Source organism: Sus scrofa, chromosome 14 (genome assembly GCF_054392235.1).
Source record: "Sus scrofa isolate SSC_HxYL_T2T_F1_AM1 chromosome 14, Sscrofa_HxYL_maternal_Yorkshire_Landrace_v2.0, whole genome shotgun sequence".
NCBI lineage: Eukaryota > Metazoa > Chordata > Mammalia > Artiodactyla > Suidae > Sus > Sus scrofa.
In genome coordinates this window covers 30,555,215-30,573,037 of record NC_139396.1, presented here as the reverse complement: position 1 = coordinate 30,573,037, position 17,823 = coordinate 30,555,215, and the positions used below count along the sequence as shown (strand labels likewise).

General features: G+C 43.4%; 1 protein-coding gene across 2 annotated transcripts in view; it reads right to left on the bottom strand.

Annotated features, from left to right (window-relative positions):
• DOCK5 (dedicator of cytokinesis 5) overlaps positions 1–17,823 on the bottom strand; it is a 238,966-nt gene that overhangs the window by 56,795 nt on the left and 164,348 nt on the right. For both annotated transcript variants that reach the window (XM_084997723.1, XM_084997722.1), the window contains exons 26-30: positions 17,546–17,682; positions 12,562–12,657; positions 6,079–6,177; positions 2,439–2,533; positions 260–338 (exon numbers count right to left, since the gene is read on the bottom strand). In XM_084997723.1, coding sequence (XP_084853849.1) covers positions 260–338; positions 2,439–2,533; positions 6,079–6,177; positions 12,562–12,657; positions 17,546–17,682 — 506 coding nt within the window. The remainder of the gene's footprint in view (positions 1–259; positions 339–2,438; positions 2,534–6,078; positions 6,178–12,561; positions 12,658–17,545; positions 17,683–17,823) is intronic.

Sequence of the window (17,823 nt, the reverse complement as noted above, 5' to 3'; positions counted from 1 at the left end):
TGTGGGATGAATGAATGAATGACGATGGAGCTAGTGGTCATCTGTGTTGCAGTTACTTTGGACTTTCAAACAGGTATGTGTACAAACGGCTTCTTAGACACTAAACCATTGGTAAGGCATCGTGTGCCTACTTGCAATAGCATGTGTGTATCTATGCTTTTGTGTTATAATAAAGTCTGAGGCACTGTTTCCTCAAGTGAAACTGTTGTCTTGCTTTGGCTGAGAACTCAAGGAACTTGTAGGTGAGCTGCGTGCTTACCTGAAGTTCAAAGCTTGCCTGATCCATGAAGAATTTTGTGAGAACCTCAGCAAACTGGTTTATGGCACGGAGGAAAACTCTGGGGGAGGAAAAACACACTGATAAAGAAGACAACATCATGCTCTTTGAAACATTTTCCTTCTTTGTTAAAAACCAAAGCCAACGAACCCAGGACTTGGCAACCTAAGACCTTTAGATCTATCAAGGTCCTTAGAGACCAACAATAGCACAGTCTACAGAGAAGGTCACTGAAAGTCAGTTTCTAGAACTATTAGCACCTCTCAAGGCTGCATCACAATTTATCCAGTTGAAGGTACACTGAGAACTGGGGTTCTTAAGCCTCAGACCTGGACTCTTTTTGCTCCATTGTGATGTCTGTGTTTTAAAGCCTATGACTTTGGTTGTTTTTCTTTCTTTCTTTCTTTTTTTTTTTTTCTTTTTGGTGTGTGTGTGTGTGTGTGTCTTTTTGCCTTTTCTAGGGCCGCTCCTGTGGCATATGGAGATTCCCAGGTTAGCCACAGCAACGCGGGATCCGAGCCGTGTCTTCAACCTACACCACAGCTCATGGCAATGCCGCATCCTCAACCCACTGAGCAAGGCCAGGGATAGAACCCGCAACCTCATGGCTCCCAGTCAGATTTGTTAACCACTGCGCCATGACGGGAACTCCTTAAAGCCTATGACTTTGGATGCAATTGTTTCTCTAATCTGTACACAGCTGGGAAGGGTTTTTCTAATCAGGTATGAGGACCACATAGAGTTAATAATAATGCTTATCCTAATGATTGGCTTTATTTAGCTCTTTAAAAATCCTGAATCTCTTCTAATACAATATCTGTATTCAGTTCATTTCACTTTCTTTCAACGAGTCTTTGTCATGGACCAGGAACTGCAAAGCACTGGCTTAGGTTTTGCCTTCAAAGAGATAGTTCCTCGTCTTAAGAAGTCCACAACTTGGTGGGGTTCATTTGCAACCTGTAAATCAGACCATGACCCAACAAAGAATATGGAAAATTCTGAAAGGGGGAATCAAAGAATCATGGGAAATCAAAAGGAGAGAAGATGGCACCCAGGTCAGAAAGGCTTCCTTTGGAGATGGCATCTGAGAAGGACCTTAAGGAATGGGTGGCATATTGATGGCCAGAGATGATGGGGCAGGCACTGCAAGTGGAATCAGCAGCAGCATGAGGGGAGTCACTGAACATGTTCAGGGACTGGAAGAGGCCAGTCTGGTGGGAAGGCACATTATATACAGAGGGAAAGAGTGGGAGAAAAGGCCAGAAAAGCAGGGTGAGCCAGGCTGCAGAGGCCTTGAGTGTCAGGATGACCAAGGCCATATGGAGCCACTGAAAGACGCCTTGCAGAACTGACACAGATGATCAACAAGAGAGCAATGAAGCGGTTATAGCAGAGAGAAGAGAAGAAAGCCTGCAGTAGCCTGTGTGAAATCAGGAACACAAGCACACCAAGACATGGAAGTAACCTAAGGGTCCATTGACAGAGGAATGGATAAAGAAGGCGTGGTGCACATATACAGTGGAATATTACTCAGCCATAAAAAAGAATGAAATAATTCCATCTGCGGAAACATGGATGGATCCAGAGATTGTCATACAAAGTGAAGCAAGTCATACAAAGACGAGTATCCTATTACATCATTTACATGTGGAATCTAATAAAAATGATACCAAAGAACTTATTTACAAAACAAAAACAGGCTCACAGATTTCAAAACCAAACTTATAGTTACCAAAGGGGAAAGGTGGGGGAGTGATAAATTAGGAAGCTGGGATTAATACACACTACTATATATAAAATACCTAACTAACAAGGACCTACTGTCTAGCACAGGGAAATCTACTCAATATTCTGCAATAATCTGTATGGGAAAAGAATCTGAAAAATATATGTGTATGTATAACTGATTCACTTTGCTGTACATAGGAAACTGACACAACATTGTACGTTAACTATACTCCAATAAAATTTTAAAAAATAAAAAATAATTTAAAAATAAAAAAAGAACATGAGTATATAAATCAAGAGCAGGGAAGCGAGAGGAATCTTATTTTACAGAGGTTGGACTTGAGGCAAAGAGATTTAACAATGCTTCGCAAGGGTCAGAAGGCTAGAGACTCAAGGGTTTGCATGCATCAGGCCCTGTGATGGTTGGTCTCACCTGCTCTGCATCATATTCATGACCATCCAGTCTTTGGCATAAACATTCTTTCCAATTAGATCCTTAAACATGATAAAAGTTTCCATGAGGAAGTCCTGTAGAAAACAAAGGAGGAACTGTTGAGGGAAAACTGGGTTATACTTCTTAAGCCTTCCTTTCCCCCAGCACATGGACGTGAAACCACAAACACACGATGTCCCCAGCCCCATGATGACAGCCTGTCTTTTGAGTAAGGTTTTTACGGATAACAGGGCATTCTTACTGCTATCATATGACTTGACTTTTATATCATATAATCTGATAAGGAAGACAGGATGAAAACACTGTCCACATTTATAAAATGATACAACTGAGACTGTGAAAAACTAAATGGCTGGCTTTGGCTATTAGAACTAAGAAGCAGACAAGTTGGGAAGAGACCATGGGGTTCTGGATCCCAAGTTTAAAGTCATAATATCTTTACAGTCCTCAGCTGCCAAATATTGTCAATAGATCTACGGCACTTCAAATGAATCCACCAACCACCTAAGAAAACGGATACTTTAAAGAAAAACTTTGCCTTTTAAAAAACAAATTACAATTAAGATGAAATAGCATGTTAGTTTCAGGTATACAACATGGTGATTCAATAGCTTTATACATTATGAAATGATCACCACAGTTAAACCCAGTTACCATCTGTCATCATATAAAGTTGTTACAATATTACTGACTCGATTCCCTATGTGTACATTACATTCCTGGGGCTTATTTACTTTACAGCTGGAAGTTAGGCTCTCTTAAACTCTTCACCTCTTTCCTCTGTCTCTCCATCCTCCTTCCCTCTGGCAACCACCACTTCGTTCTCTGTATCTGAGTCTGAGAAAACTGATAGTTCTAATAAATCTGAGTCCACTTCTCCTTTATTATTGTTAGAACAGAACACAAATGCTATAAATAAGCAGCAGAGTCATGACTCTTCCTATTCCAGGAATGGTACCCTGTGCAGCCTGGGAGAAGTATCTTAAATAGTCCTTAAAAAGAAAATCTATCAGTGGATCATGATAGCTGTAATAACAAATAACAAAGCCGAGTACAGGAAAAAGAGCTCTTCTATGTGAAAGGGGGCTAGAAGGAAAAAGTAATTCAGAAACAGAACAACTGCACTAAAAAGTTTTAAAGCTAAAAAGTTCAGAGTGCTTCGTAATTTATTGGTTAAATTTAGACATTTTCCACTTGGATTCCTGAAATGAAAATTCAGCGCAATTTCTCTGGCACTAAACCGTGCAGTTCTAGCTTACTAATGACACCAAGTATAGAAAGAACACGGTGCTTGGGAGGCCCTGGGTTCTATTTCTAACAATATTCCTCTGAGACACTGGTCATGCTGGTTAACCAGTGCACTCTGCATGCCAAAGAGCAGAGGAACGGGAGCAATTCCCGCTCCGTCTATGCTCTCTCTGAAACCTTCCTTCTGGTTCAACAGAGAGTCAAGCTTTCTATCTTCCACCAAGAACAGTTCACAAGTCTTTCAATTTTTCAATCATACATTTGACGTGCTCCATTATTTATTAACTATCAACTTTTTCCTTCAAATCAACCGGAGTTCATGGTTTGCGAAGCAAGGATGTAGATGCTGGTTATCTGCTTCTGATGCTGACTCTACTCATTTCTTGGTGCTCCCCAGGAACTGTCAACAGTGACGGCCTAATAAAGGTAGTTAGTTCACAGATATCCTCAGGCCTCTTCTTATCTAACCACTTCCCAAAGTCTTTCAAGGGATTTGTTCCGAAAGCAGCAGCAGGAGAGAAAGACCAGTCTACTGGAGGTTGAAAGGCCTAGCTGTGCCCTGCAGTTCTGCCACTGATGACCAGAGTTCCCTCATGGGAACAATAATCCTCTTTTAATTAGATGATACAGGACGAAGAGCTCAGCATTGTTCTGGAAAAGAGACGTTTAAACCTGTTTTTTGTGTTTGTTTGGTTTTTTTGCCTACTTAATGGAGCCAAATTGTTATGATGTTAATTTTTTTTTTTTTGCTCCGCCTGTGGCATGGGGAAGTTCCTGGGCCAGGGATCCAACCTGTACCACAGCAGTGACAATGCTAGATCTTTAACCCGCTGCACCATGAGTGAACTCCAAGAGTTTGAATTTAGTACAATTTTCTTTAATCTACCTGCTTTCAGAGGAAATTTGAAAAAAGTCACTATTTTTATATTAATTTTATCTTACCTGGTAATAAGAGTATAATAACATATTATATATAATTATATTATTATTATTATAAACAATTGGTTCTCATAAGTATTAACACACGCCAGGCACAAAACGAGGCATTTTTCATATGACCATTCATCAATACTCACATTAACACACACCCCCTATTTCCCACCCCAGGTAAGTAGCATCTTATAGATGGAGCCACTGAGGCTTCCTGAGGTGAAACAGCTTGCCCAAAATATTGCAGAGGAAAGCAGAATAGCCAGAATTCAAACTCAGATCCAGGTATTCAAAAGCTTGTGTTCTTAAACCCACTACACCATCTGCTTGTGGAGGAAAAACACTGCTACCCTCTCTCAGCCTCCAATTCTCCCCACCTCTCCCCTGTTCCTAATTCTCTCACCCAAGCACAGCTGCATATGGCTGTGGGTTCCCGTACCACCCTGCCCGCCAGAGCATGGCCTACTGCCGATGAATTCGCGTGGTCCAATATAGCATTCTGAGAGAGCACCACTGGATCAACGACAACGAATAATAATAAATGGTACGTTCTCTGCAATTCCTTGTGTGTTTTTCCAAAACACAGACCTCACAGGAAGGAGGGCAACTGGCAGGGAAGGAACTGGATATCTGTGGGTGTGCTGGCCACGTGGCTATCAGAATAATATAGGCAGAAAGGAGAAAATGGAGAGCTTCAAGAAGATGGGCGCCTGCACGTAGGATGGGAAGTTACCCAAAGCAAAGACGGGTGCAGCAAGACCCCGGACAATTAATCCATCTCCATGTCCAACCCACTGCTTCGTCAGACAGGATGATACTTTCAGGGATGCTGAACAGCCATTAACAATTCCCTGAAGAGGAGGATCCTGGGGAAGCAGGTGGAGGCCTAACTCAGCCCCTTAGGTCACCTTCAGCTGTCTGGTTAATAGGAACTATGAGAACAGTTTTCTTTATTAAAACAAAAGAGAATGGAGGGTTTTCAACAGATGATAACCTATAAATGTTACATGGGGCAAGGAGTTACCTTTTTAATTTCCCTTTCCGGGAAGTACTGAAAATGGTGACATCAACCACATCCCAGAAGACCGTCCACACCTCTGCCTCCTAAAATCCTTGCCATGGCCTGAGTTACGACTGTCCCTGAAATCGAGAGTCCTCTTAGAGCAAAAAAAGCCTCCCAAATGTTTCTAAATACGGGCTTTCTCTAAATCCAAGAGACTCAGGTGACTGCCTGCCTGAGGATCTCCTGGTATTATGCAAATCCTATTGCAGAGAAAGTAAGAATCAACCCTCTCCCTTTTGGAATCACCATGGAAAGCCACAAGGCACTGGAGGTGGGTGGGAGGAGAACCCTGAACTCCATGATGCTGGGGTTTGGTCATTTTGTCTCACCTAATATAAGAAGTCTTAAAGTCACCAGGACCCAATGAAGACAACTTACGATGATGTCTTGTCTGGTTTTGAAAGTGCTGATATAGTGGCTGTAGTGGCTGTCGTCCATCTGCCGCAGGATGGCAATCATGCAGGCAACAAAACTCCCCTGGAAGGAGAGAGAAAACACAAATGCACCTCCTCAGATCACCAACAGACGCCTATTGGTTTTTCCCCATTCAATCAACCACACAGGGACCTCACCACGCTGGCAACACATTGCATTCTCAAGGTCCAAAGGCAGAGCTTTGCTGCTTCTGCTCAAACAAGCTCCTTCCAGGTTCGAGTTAGGGAGTGTGGAGAGCTTCGCTCACCCTGTAAACAGCTACGATTGCTGAAAGCCCACAGGGGAGGGGATACTGAGCCTACGATCTCAGTGAGGTGACTAGTTAAGCTATAATAACTCATAGACTTGGAGTTGCTTGATAAGACAGAGGCGTAGCAGAGACATCCACAGAGAAATGTCTGAATTTTTTAGACCATTGACATAAATCTGTGCTTGGAGGAAAGCAAAGAAGACAAAGAGAGGTAGCAAAACTGAGAGTGGAGGAGCGAGGGAGAGGGTAGGAAAGGAGAGCTCCCTGCTGGATGACTTCAGTGTCCTTTCTCCAGCTCTCAGACCCTTTAGCATGTATTCCCAGTAGGTTACGCCGTGTAACTGTAGACCTGGTGTGACAACGTATTGGGTGGCTGATGAATACCATCGTTTCTTTCGGAGGTCAGGAGTTACATATGCAAGTTGCTTCCCCCTAATCCAACCACACTGGGATCATAAACTTAATTTCCTAGCCAGCGAGCTACCGAGGGTAGTATCCATCTGTATTCATATATTTATGAAAACAACACAAATTTCAATGAATTTGGCATAGAGGAGATGAAAATACAGCTGTTCTTGGGAGGGAAAGAATAACTCCCTAAACACAAAAGCAGTGAAAGACTATCCACGTACATCTCTCTCTGAATGAATGCCTTCATCTCTTTTGTTGAAAAAAGTTAATTTTTCGAACTATAAAGCAATGTAAGTTTTTTGTACTAAAGCTTTGATATATTATTGCCATGTAGTTTGTACTACCCACTAGTACCTAACACTATTTGTTTCTCCAGGCCCCTGGAGTTTTATTTAATCTCATTTTTGGTTAATATGAACTCCCTTTGTTCTGAATGACACATTTTATCCATGTTTGTTATCCATATGGCCATTTATTTTTTTCATTTTGATGTACGCTTACACTCTCTGCTCTTTTTTTTTTTTCGTCTTTTGAGGGCCGCACCCGTGGTATATGAAGGTTCCCAGGCTAGGGGTCTAATCAGAGCTGTAACCACCGGCCTACGCCAGAGCCACAGCAATGCAGGATCCGAGCCGTGTCTGCCACCAACACCACAGCTCATGGCAACGCCAGATCCTTAACCCACTGAGCAAGGCCAGGGATTGAACCTGCAACCTCATGGTCCCTAGTCGGATTCGTTAACCACTGAGCCACGATGGGAACGTCACACTTATTACAAATTTTACAAATAATTTTTACCGCCAGCTACAGTTCCAAGTTGACCTCTAGCCTGGGAACTTCCATACACCATGGATGCAGCCCTAAAAAGAAAAAAAACAAAACAAAAGGAAAAAAAGTGTATGCTCATTTATATTTTCTTCTAGGTGCTTACAATTTAATTTTTAACATTTAACCCTTCATTCTATCTGAAATTTATTTTGTGGACACAGCATGAAATGAAATAAGAGTCAAACTTTTTCTATAACTGTTCATGTATTTTCCAAATAACATTAAACATCTTCACTTTCCCTATGGAAAGGTAAAAAAATTTTCCTATGTTCTAAAGGCTCCTTTTATTTTCAGTTTATTTTATTTTAGTCTTTTGTCTTTTTAGGGCCGCATCTGTGGCATATGGAGGTTCCCAGGCTAGGAGTTGAATTGGAGCTACAGCTGCCAGCCTACACCACAGTCACAGCAACACCAGATCTGAGCCACATCTGCAACCTACACCACAGCTCACGGCAACGCCGGATCGTTAACCTAACTGATCAAGGCCAGGATTGAACCCGCAACCTCATGGTTCCTAGTTGGATTCATTTCCGCTGTGCCTCAACAGGAACTCCCTAAAGTCTTTTAAAGTCTACCTGTTCTGGAGTTCCCGTCGTGGCACAGTGGTCAACGAATCCGACTAAGAACCATGAGGCTGTGGGTTTAATCCCTGGCCTTGCTTAGTGGGTTAAGGATTCGGCGTTGCCGTGGCTCTGGCGTAGGCCAGTGGCTACAGCTCCAATTAAACCCCTAGCCTGGGAATCTCCAGGTGCCGCAGGAGTGGCCCTAGATAAGGCAAAAAGACAATAAATAAATAAATGTCTACTTGTTCTGTTCTACTGATATATGTATTTTATTCATGAGTACATACTATGTCAATAATAGTAGCATTATACTGGAGTTCCCGTCATGGCTCAGTGGTTAACGAATATGACTAGGAACCATGAGGTTTCGGGTTCGATCCCTGGCCTTGCTCAGTGGGTTAAGAATCCGGCATTGCTGTGAGCTGTGGTGTAGGTCACAGATTCAGCTCGGATCTGGTGTTGCTGTGGCTCTGGCATAGGCTGGCGACTACAGCTCCGATTGAACTCCTAGCCTGGGAACCTCCATATGCCGCGGGAGTGGCCCAAGAAATGGCAAAAAGACAAAAAAAAAAAGAAAAAAGAAAAAAAAATAATAGTAACATTATAATGTTTTTAAAGCTAATGAGCAAGTCCTCCATATAACTTCTATTTAACTATTCAGTTACGTATATCCTATATATTTACTTTACTCTCCTACCTTTGTGAGTAAATTCTTTCACAATTTCTAAATAGCTACTGCTATTACACAGAAAGGCCATAGGATATTGTTTATTTTGAAACTGGTTAAATAAACTGTTCATTATTTTTACTAATATTTCAGTTAACTCTCTTGGATTTCTTATATATGGTAGTCTTTTCAGCTAAAAACAATGACAATTATGGTAATTAATTTTCCAATATTTATACTCAGTGTATTTTTTGTTTCTCTTATTACATTGGCTGGAACTTATACAAAAATGCTAAACAAGAATGTTGAGATTTAACATCCTAATTCTCCTTTTTATGACTATCATGTAATATGTTGCCCAGTGACTATACGTTAAAAACATTTCCTTGTATTCTTAATTTGGAATAGATGTTACATCTGTCAGATGTATTTTGGCATCTATGGAGAGAGACTTTTTCCTTTTAATGAATTGATATATTTTATTAATGAATCCTCCAATATGTAACTATTCTTAAATATCCAGAATAGAGATATATATAGCTTAATATATTATGTATAACAATATATATATTTATTTATATATTTTAATATAGTTGGATAACTATATATTATATAGCTTAATATATTTTATGTAATAACATACATTTATTAATATATATTCAGATATAGGTTAATTATATATTATATGATATATAGCTCAATATATTTATGTATTATATATTAATGTTATAGAATATGTTAATATATAGCTTAATATATCTATAAATTATACATTATATTAGCATATATGTACACATCTTACATATATTATACCAGTTAATATAGGTATATATTATATATGCATATACATATACATTGCATAAATTGCATGTATGACTCTGTGTGACGGTGTCTTCGTCTCTTTGTATGCCTTCCCTTCTGTGTTTATCTCTCTCAAGCATTCCTACTTTGCTTCTCTGGGGATTTCTGTCACTCCAGGTATCTCAGCCATGTCCACTCTCATCATCTTATTTTAGCAGAAACATGACAGAGATACTGCCAGTTTTACATTCAGATCCTTACGTGTCCCTTCAGACATACTGAGCCAAGGTTTCTGAGTCAACTTAAGGGAGACAGTAGATGATTTCACCCCTAAAAGAAACTAAATGGGTAAATTTAAATTAAGATAGTATAGTAAGTGACAGATACAAGCCAATGTATTGTTTCCTAAACAGTTATCAATCTGCTTTTCTCTCTCTGTTTTTAAATACATGGCAGAAATGGCTTAGCAGTAGGGTCTATATCTTTATTACATGATCTATATCTTGTATTAAATAGAGCATGTTCTGGATCCCCTTGAGGGGTAATCTAGCAGAAAGACAGCATTTGACGTGTAATCACTCCTCTATATTCTTATTTGGATCAGTTCTATCACTCATATGTGAATCTTACAAGGGAGGGTTTACACCCTAGGGTTTCTGCTCTGGCTGTTCCCTCTGCCTGGAAGGCCCATCTCCACATATCCGCAAGCCTCACTCCCTCGCCTTCCTCAAGGCTTTGTTCAAATTCTACCTTCTCGGGGGAAAAAACCATTCCTTTTTTTGTTTTTGTTTTTGTTTTTTTTTGTCTTTTGAGGGCCACACTCATGGCATATGGAGGTTCCCAGGCTAGGGGTCGAATCAGAGCTGCACCTGTCAGCCTACGCACAGCCACAACAATGCCACATCCGAGTTGCATCTGTGACCTACACCACAGCTCATGGCAATGCCGGATCCTTAACCCACTGAGTGAGGCCAGTGATTGAACCCAAAACCTCATGGTTTCTAGTTGGATTCGTTTCCGCTGTGCCACAACAGGAACTCTGAAAAAGCCATTCTTAATCACCTTACTTCAGTGTGTTACTCTTCTACCTGACTCCTCTCATCCCACTCATGTTCTTTTCTGTAGCACTGATGTCCTTTTAATACAATGTCATTTATTTTTCGTTATTGTTATTGCTAGAATGTAAGCTTCTCTAAAGTGCTGATTTTTGTCTGTCTTATTTTCTGTTCTAGTGTCTACAATAGTGCCTGGCTTACAGCAATTGCTTAATACATATTTGTTGAATAAATAGTTTTTATTTACTAGGGCAATGTGGGATAGTTCTTCTGTGTCATCGAATTGTAGTTTTTAGTATCACAAGCACAAGATGCTTCATTTTAATGATGATACAACTTGGCCTTTCCACAGTTACCTCTGCTCAATCTCACTTTTTATTTGACAATTAAGAGACATAAGAGATGGAGAATAAGAGTCTGGAGCAACACTGGTGTTTCTACATGTAGTTTTTTTGTTTGCTTTTTTTTTTTTGGATGTGTTTGTGGGAGAAGGTGAGCTCCATGTCCTACTCCTCCATCACATATGGAGGTTCCCAGGCCAGGGATCCAATCAGAGCTGTAGCCACTGGCCTACGCCACAGTCACAGCAACGCCAGATCCAAGCTGCATCTGCAACCTACACCACAGCTCATGGCAATGCTGGATCCTTAACCCACTGAGCAAGGCCAGGGATCGAACCCTCATCCTCATGGGTGCTAGTCGGGTTCATTAACCACTGAGCCAGGACAGGAACTCCTGAACAACGGCATTTCTAAAAGCATGCCAATCCCCAGTTCCTTAAAAGTTTCTTCTTTGAACCAAAAGGGCTGGATGGTAGGTAGCAATCTAGAAGAACATTGAGGATCAGAGAAAATAGGATGCAGAGGAGAGAACTGAATTTATCAGGATGCCTCTCATGGTGACTACAGTGCACAGCTGGACACATAGCTTGGTGGGCTGTTGGGGGCTGGGCACAGCTGACAGCCTGCTGGGTTCCGCACCCAGGCTCGCCGCCTGGGGCCAAAGCCCACCTTAACCGCCTGGTGGTTGTGAAACCTTGTGGAGCTTTCTGCATGTTTCCTCATTTGAAAAATGGAGCTTGATGTGAGCTTCCAATGAGAGAGAAAATACTTAAAATAGTTTCTGGCAAACACACACACACATACATACCACTAGCTAATAGCAGTATCTACTATTATCATCACACTGGGTGGAAGTATTGGAGCCATTATTGTTCCCATTTTAATGAAGGTGGATCTGGCCACAGCATGTATACATTAAGAATTATAATTACATTGCTTGAAATAATAAATGAAATGCTGAATGCGGTCAGCTAAACGCCTCATTTTCTGCTCGCAAATGCTCATATTTCCTTTAAATAAAATATTAAGCAAATATTCAAAGAGAATTAGGTCGAATGGGTCCCGAGTTCTCAGTCTACCTAGGGTGCCTGTGTATCTCAGTGGGTCTCTGCTTTAATGTATTGCAAGGAGCTTTTGTTTAAATTTCCATATTGACAAGACTCCTCAAGAATGGACACACACACTGAGCGCTGATGAGGTCCTTCAAAACTCTTCCCCATGTGCCTCCCCTACCACCCTGTTGGATCATTTTTCCTCAGGAGAAAATGAGCATGAGATTTACTTACAGTTACAACAAAGGATCACCCATCTGGGGAGGCTGTAAAGTTCGAGACACTCATTTCCCAAGGAGGCTGTGTCACTCAGCATGCAGTGCAGACTAGAAATTGGGATGGGCGGGGCCTATGTGAATTTGACCTCATGACACCAGTTCCCAGAGGCGCCTGATGGGCAGGTGGGATGGGACAGTGAGAAGCAGTGGTGGCCGCACGGTCCCCTGGGTGACACTCACAATGTGGGGAGACTGTCGGCTCATCCCAATGACGGTCCGGTTAATCCTTCTCAGCAGCCGTTCCATTATCAGCTGGATGTGCATCGCTGTGGGGCCCTGAAGGGAAAACACAGAGACGATCGCCACTCCTGACTCAGCTTCCCTTCCTTCCTCCCTCCCTCCCTTCCTTCTCTCCCTCCCTCCTTCCTTCTTTCTTTCCTTCCTTCTTTTTTTTTCTTTTTAGGGCCACACACCTGCAGCATACGGAGGGTCCCAGGCTAGGGGTCGAATCGGAGCTGTAGCCACCAGCCTACACCACAGCCACAGTAACTCGGGATCCGAGGCGTGTCTGTGACCTACACCACAGCTCACGGCAACGCCCGGATCCTGAACCCACTGAGCAAGGCCAGGGATCGAACCCACAACCTCATGGTTCCTAGTCGGATTCATTAACCACTGAGCCACGACACGACCGGAACTCCAAAAGAAATTTAAATCAAGGAGATCGTTATGGACTGAAGGTTTGCATTCAAAATTCAAGTGTTGAAGCTCTAAGCTCTAACATGATAGTATTTGGAGCTGGGACTTTTGGGAGGCAGTCGGGTCATGAAGGCAGGGCCTGGGACTGGTGGGTTAGTATCCTTCTAACAGGAGACACCTGGGAGCTTGCCCTACACCAAGGAAAAGCCACACGAGGACACGGCAAGAAGGTGGCCGTCTGCTGGCCAGGAGGAGACCCTCACTGCCACCCAACCATGTAGCACCCTGACCTTGGACTTCCAGCCCCTAGAATGATGAGAAATAAATTTCTGTTGTTTAATTTACCCAATCTTCAGCATTTTGTTTTGGCTCAAGCAGACTGAGACAGGGATTTCATATCCTGACTCTTGTCATGTGTGACTATGAGCAATCATTTTACTTTGCAGAGTTTCAATATTCACAACGAACGGCAAGCCAAAAAAAAGTTCCCGTTACAGGAATTAGTTTGGGCGGATGTACCCAACAGTGATTCAAGAAGGTTTAGTCTTCCTTTTCCCTTCTCTCCTTTTTTGTGGTTTGACGCTATATGCCTGCAGCTCCAACTTGGCAATATTCAACTTAGCTTTTCAAAGCCTTTATCCATTCTTACTTCTGGACAGATACTCCGAAACTCCTGTTTAATGCTTCCAACAACTAGATCACTGCTCTTTATAACATTTTATTAAAATATCAAGTATTGTTAGCCCCCTTCTTCTTTTTCTTTTTTTTTTTTTTTGTCTTTTTAGGGCCGCATCCATGACATATGGAGGTTCTCAGGCTAGGGGTTGAATTGGAGCTGTAGCCGCCAGCCTACACCACAGCCACAGCAATGCCAGATCTGAGCCACGACTATGACCTACACTACAGCTCATGGCAACGCTGGATCCTTAACCCACTGAACAAGGCCAGGGATCGAACCCACAGCTTCATGGTTCCTAGTTGGATTCGTTTCTGCTGCGCCACTCCGGGAACTCCGCATCCTCTTCTTTCCTTCCTGCTTCTTACTATTTCTTTATTTGCTTCTATTTCTTTGAATGAAAGTGATTCACAAAACCTGCCTCCCCAAGTGATGCTGCTTTCACCTCCAGCTACATAACCAACAGTTCCGTACCTTAAACCTCCAGGTGGGGAAGGCTCATGAGGGACCTGTGTGCAGACCTCTTCTGAGCTCTTAAGAGATTCACACTCCAGCAGGGGAGCCGGGGCATGAATATAAATAAGCAAAACACCAAGATCCCACTGGAAGGTCAGCTCCACGAGGGGAGGAGGCTTGCTTCTCCTGTTCACTCCCGAAGGCACGGACCTCTCACAGTGCCTGGAGCATGGGAGCTATTTAAGGAGGGTTGGAAGCTGAATCCATAACTCAAAGTACAAAACCACAAGGGCCTTAAGAGAGATGCAAGGAGGGGATGAAGGGAACTAGCAGAGCAAAGGAATCTGGGCAGGACTCTGCATCATGAACAATTTCACTGAGATGCTTATGGCAGCTGGACCCTGAAGACGGGGGACAATTTGAAAATACAGTTATAGGAAGAGAGGGGGGAATCCTGAACTGTAAAAAAGGAATGCATGTCAGTAATTAGAGCCTGGAATGAACTGAGGAGATGAGAACATTCAGGAGGACATAGAGAATGAATTGGTACATGTAAAAACGTTTATGGTGGGGGGGAAATACATAACATCACCGTCACCAAAAAGGTATTGACCTGGTTACATTAATAGAGCGCTAGGATGGTAATTTTGAATGCCTCTGCTCATTACAGAGAATATTATTGCAAAGACCAAAGAAGACCTTTTAAAAGCCAATGAAATCTCTTAGCACAGTATACATACACTCATTCAAGTCATTTCCGAAGAGCCCTTCTGTGTGGTAAGAAGGTAGGTGGAGAGACTACACATGTCCACTGTGGGACCGTGGGTTAAGAATCCAACTACAGCAGCTCGGGTCACTGCAGAGGTGTGGGTTTGATTCCCAGCCCGGCACAGTGCGTTAAAGAATCACGTGTTGCTGCAGCTATAGCATAGGTCTCAGCTGTGGCTCGGATTCAATACCTGGCCTGAGGGAACTTCCATATGCCATGGGTGCAGCCATAAAAAAAACCCCAAAAACAACAAAACAAAAATAGGATCACATATGGAAGAGACCTAACGGGTCACCTGAGCAATTCCTCACATTATTGACTAGAAAACTGAAGCACTGGTGTTCCCGTCATGGCTCAGTGGTTAACGACTCTGACTAGGAACCACGAGATTTCGGGTTCAATCTAGGGCCTTGCTCAGTGGGTTAAGGATCTGGCATTGCCATGAGCTGTGGTGTAGATTGCAGACACAGCTTGGATCCTGTGTTTCTGTGGCTGTGGCGTAGGGCAGCGGCTACAGTTCTGATTAGACACCTAGCCTGGGAACCTCCATATGCCACAGGCACGGCCCTAAAAAGACAAAAAAAAAAAAAGGGGAAAAAAGAAAAGAAAATTGAAGCACCATGAGATGTGTTTAAGGACAACAGCTATAGGGTGGTATTATTTGGGCAAGAAACCAAGTAGCCTGATTCCTGTGTTTCGGATTAATGTGGGACCACATACATACACTTTCTGGTGCCCTAATGAACGAAAGCGCCTAGTACATCATCGTTAATTTATAGGGCTTAGAGCTTCATTTTACCATTTTACTTACTGAGGTGGGTTTTTTTTTGTCTTTTTAGCTATTTCTTGGGCCGCTCCCGCGGCATATGGAGGTTCCCAGGCTAGGGGTTGAATCGGAGCTGTAGCCACCAGCCCACGCCAGAGCCACAGCAACGCGGGATCCGAGCCGCGTCTGCGACCTACACCGCAGCTCACGGCAACGCCGGATCGTTAACCCACTGAGCAAGGGCAGGGACCGAACTCGAAACCTCATGGTTCCTAGTCGGATTCGTTAACCACTGCGCCATGATGGGAACTCCCTACTTACTGAGTTTTAAAAGCTACTTTTTAAAAAAGGTTATTGTCACTCCGACATGATTGGTCACATTTATTCCTTTGCTATAAAGTCCTGGTTAGACATCAAATCCTGAAACACAAAATTCCTTGGGAAAATGTATTCCATTTTATAATATGGTTTCTGGGAACACAGTGAAGTAAACTGGGGAATGACTTATAATGAAGAAATATCAAATGAATAGCACAAATAATATGGTGAGCTGCCAGGGGCTCAGGGAAAGAAGAGCGAGGGGGTGGGGAAGATAGAGAAAGCGGAGGTATCCTGCTGTCCCTCTGCAGCTGAGACCAGGATCAGCAGACATGCTCATGGGCCTGTGTGATGAAGAGCAGGAGGTGAGGCAGGCTGAGGCCACACCGGGGTAGATCTGGAAAGGTGAGCTTTAGGGAGGTTCCCTGGTGGCCCAGCAGTTAAGGGTCTTGGATTGTCCCTGCTGTGGCTTGGGTTCGATCTCTGGCCTGGGAACTTCTACATGCCATGGGCGTGTCCAAAAAAAGTGAGCCATGGATTTATTTATGGAAAAAGGTCCAGTGCTCTTCATAGCCTTCAGCAGAACTAAATCTACAGATGCTGTTGAGAGAAGGGGCTCAGGAAAAACCAGGAGATAGTTCACTGCTCTGTGGGAATATAGGTGCCATGTAGGCATCATGGCCAGTGGCGACTATGGTTTGTCTTTAAGTGGACATATTCTGCAAAGTTCTCCAGCCTCTTGAGTGGAGGCTCTGGGAGGCCTGTGAGCTATTCTCTCTGGAACATGCCAAATCCAGGCAGTGCAGCCCCAGGTTCTTGCTGGGGGAAGGAGAAGGAGTGAGATTAAAAAATATACCATTTCCACTAGGCTCCAGAAGGATCAGTGTCAGAGAGAATATAAAATAAGAACTTCTCCTGGAGTTCCCATTGTGGCTCAGCAGTAACAAACCCAACTAGTATCCATGAGGATGCGGGTTCGATCCCTGGCCTCGCTCAGTGGGTTAAGGATCTGGCATTGCTGTGAGCTGTGGTGTATGTTGCAGATGTGGTTCAGATCCAGCATTGCTGTGGCTGTGGTGTAGGCTGGCAGATGCGGCTCCCATTCAACCATTAGCCAGGGACCCTCCATATGCCGTGGGTGCGGCCCTAAAAAAGACAGGAAAAAAAAAAGAACTTCTCAGAAGCTCAGGAGTATCTCCAAGAGGGCTGTCAGCTTCCAGAGGTGGAAGAGGGTAGAGGTTCTTCCATAACAAGTGTAAACCCAGCTCCAGTTCTGAAAAGTTCTCACAGGGATCTCAACGATGGGCAAACTGGGCAGCCGTGGAAATCAGCCCCAGAAGAGGGTGGACCGCAGACCTCCCTGGATCTAGATCTTTAGCAGGTTCTAGCCAGGAAAAGCCTCTTTAAACACCTCTAACATAGGCGCATCCAGCACCCTGGTTCTAAACTGCCCAGGACCAGGAGGGCTGTGTGGTCCTTTCTGTCCTAGGTTACGGGATGATTGTGCTCTGTGCTCTACATCAGTCACTATTTGACTCACCACATCCTTCCTGTCCAGCACTTCCAGGATGTAGCTCAGAAGCTGCGAGCTGGCCTCATGGTCAGGCTTGCTGGAGTTGTCGTCTAACTGGCCGCTGAGCTGGTCTATCAGCAGGGGCAGCAGCACATCTCTGCACTCTAAGGGAGAAAACATGAACCTCCTCATCAGCTGCAGGAGCACCGGAACTGCCCGGCTCATTCTTGCAGCTGCTCTGCATGTTCCTGCAGCTCCCAGCTCTGGACTCAATGCTGCTGCGGATCCTCCAGGCTACTGCAAAG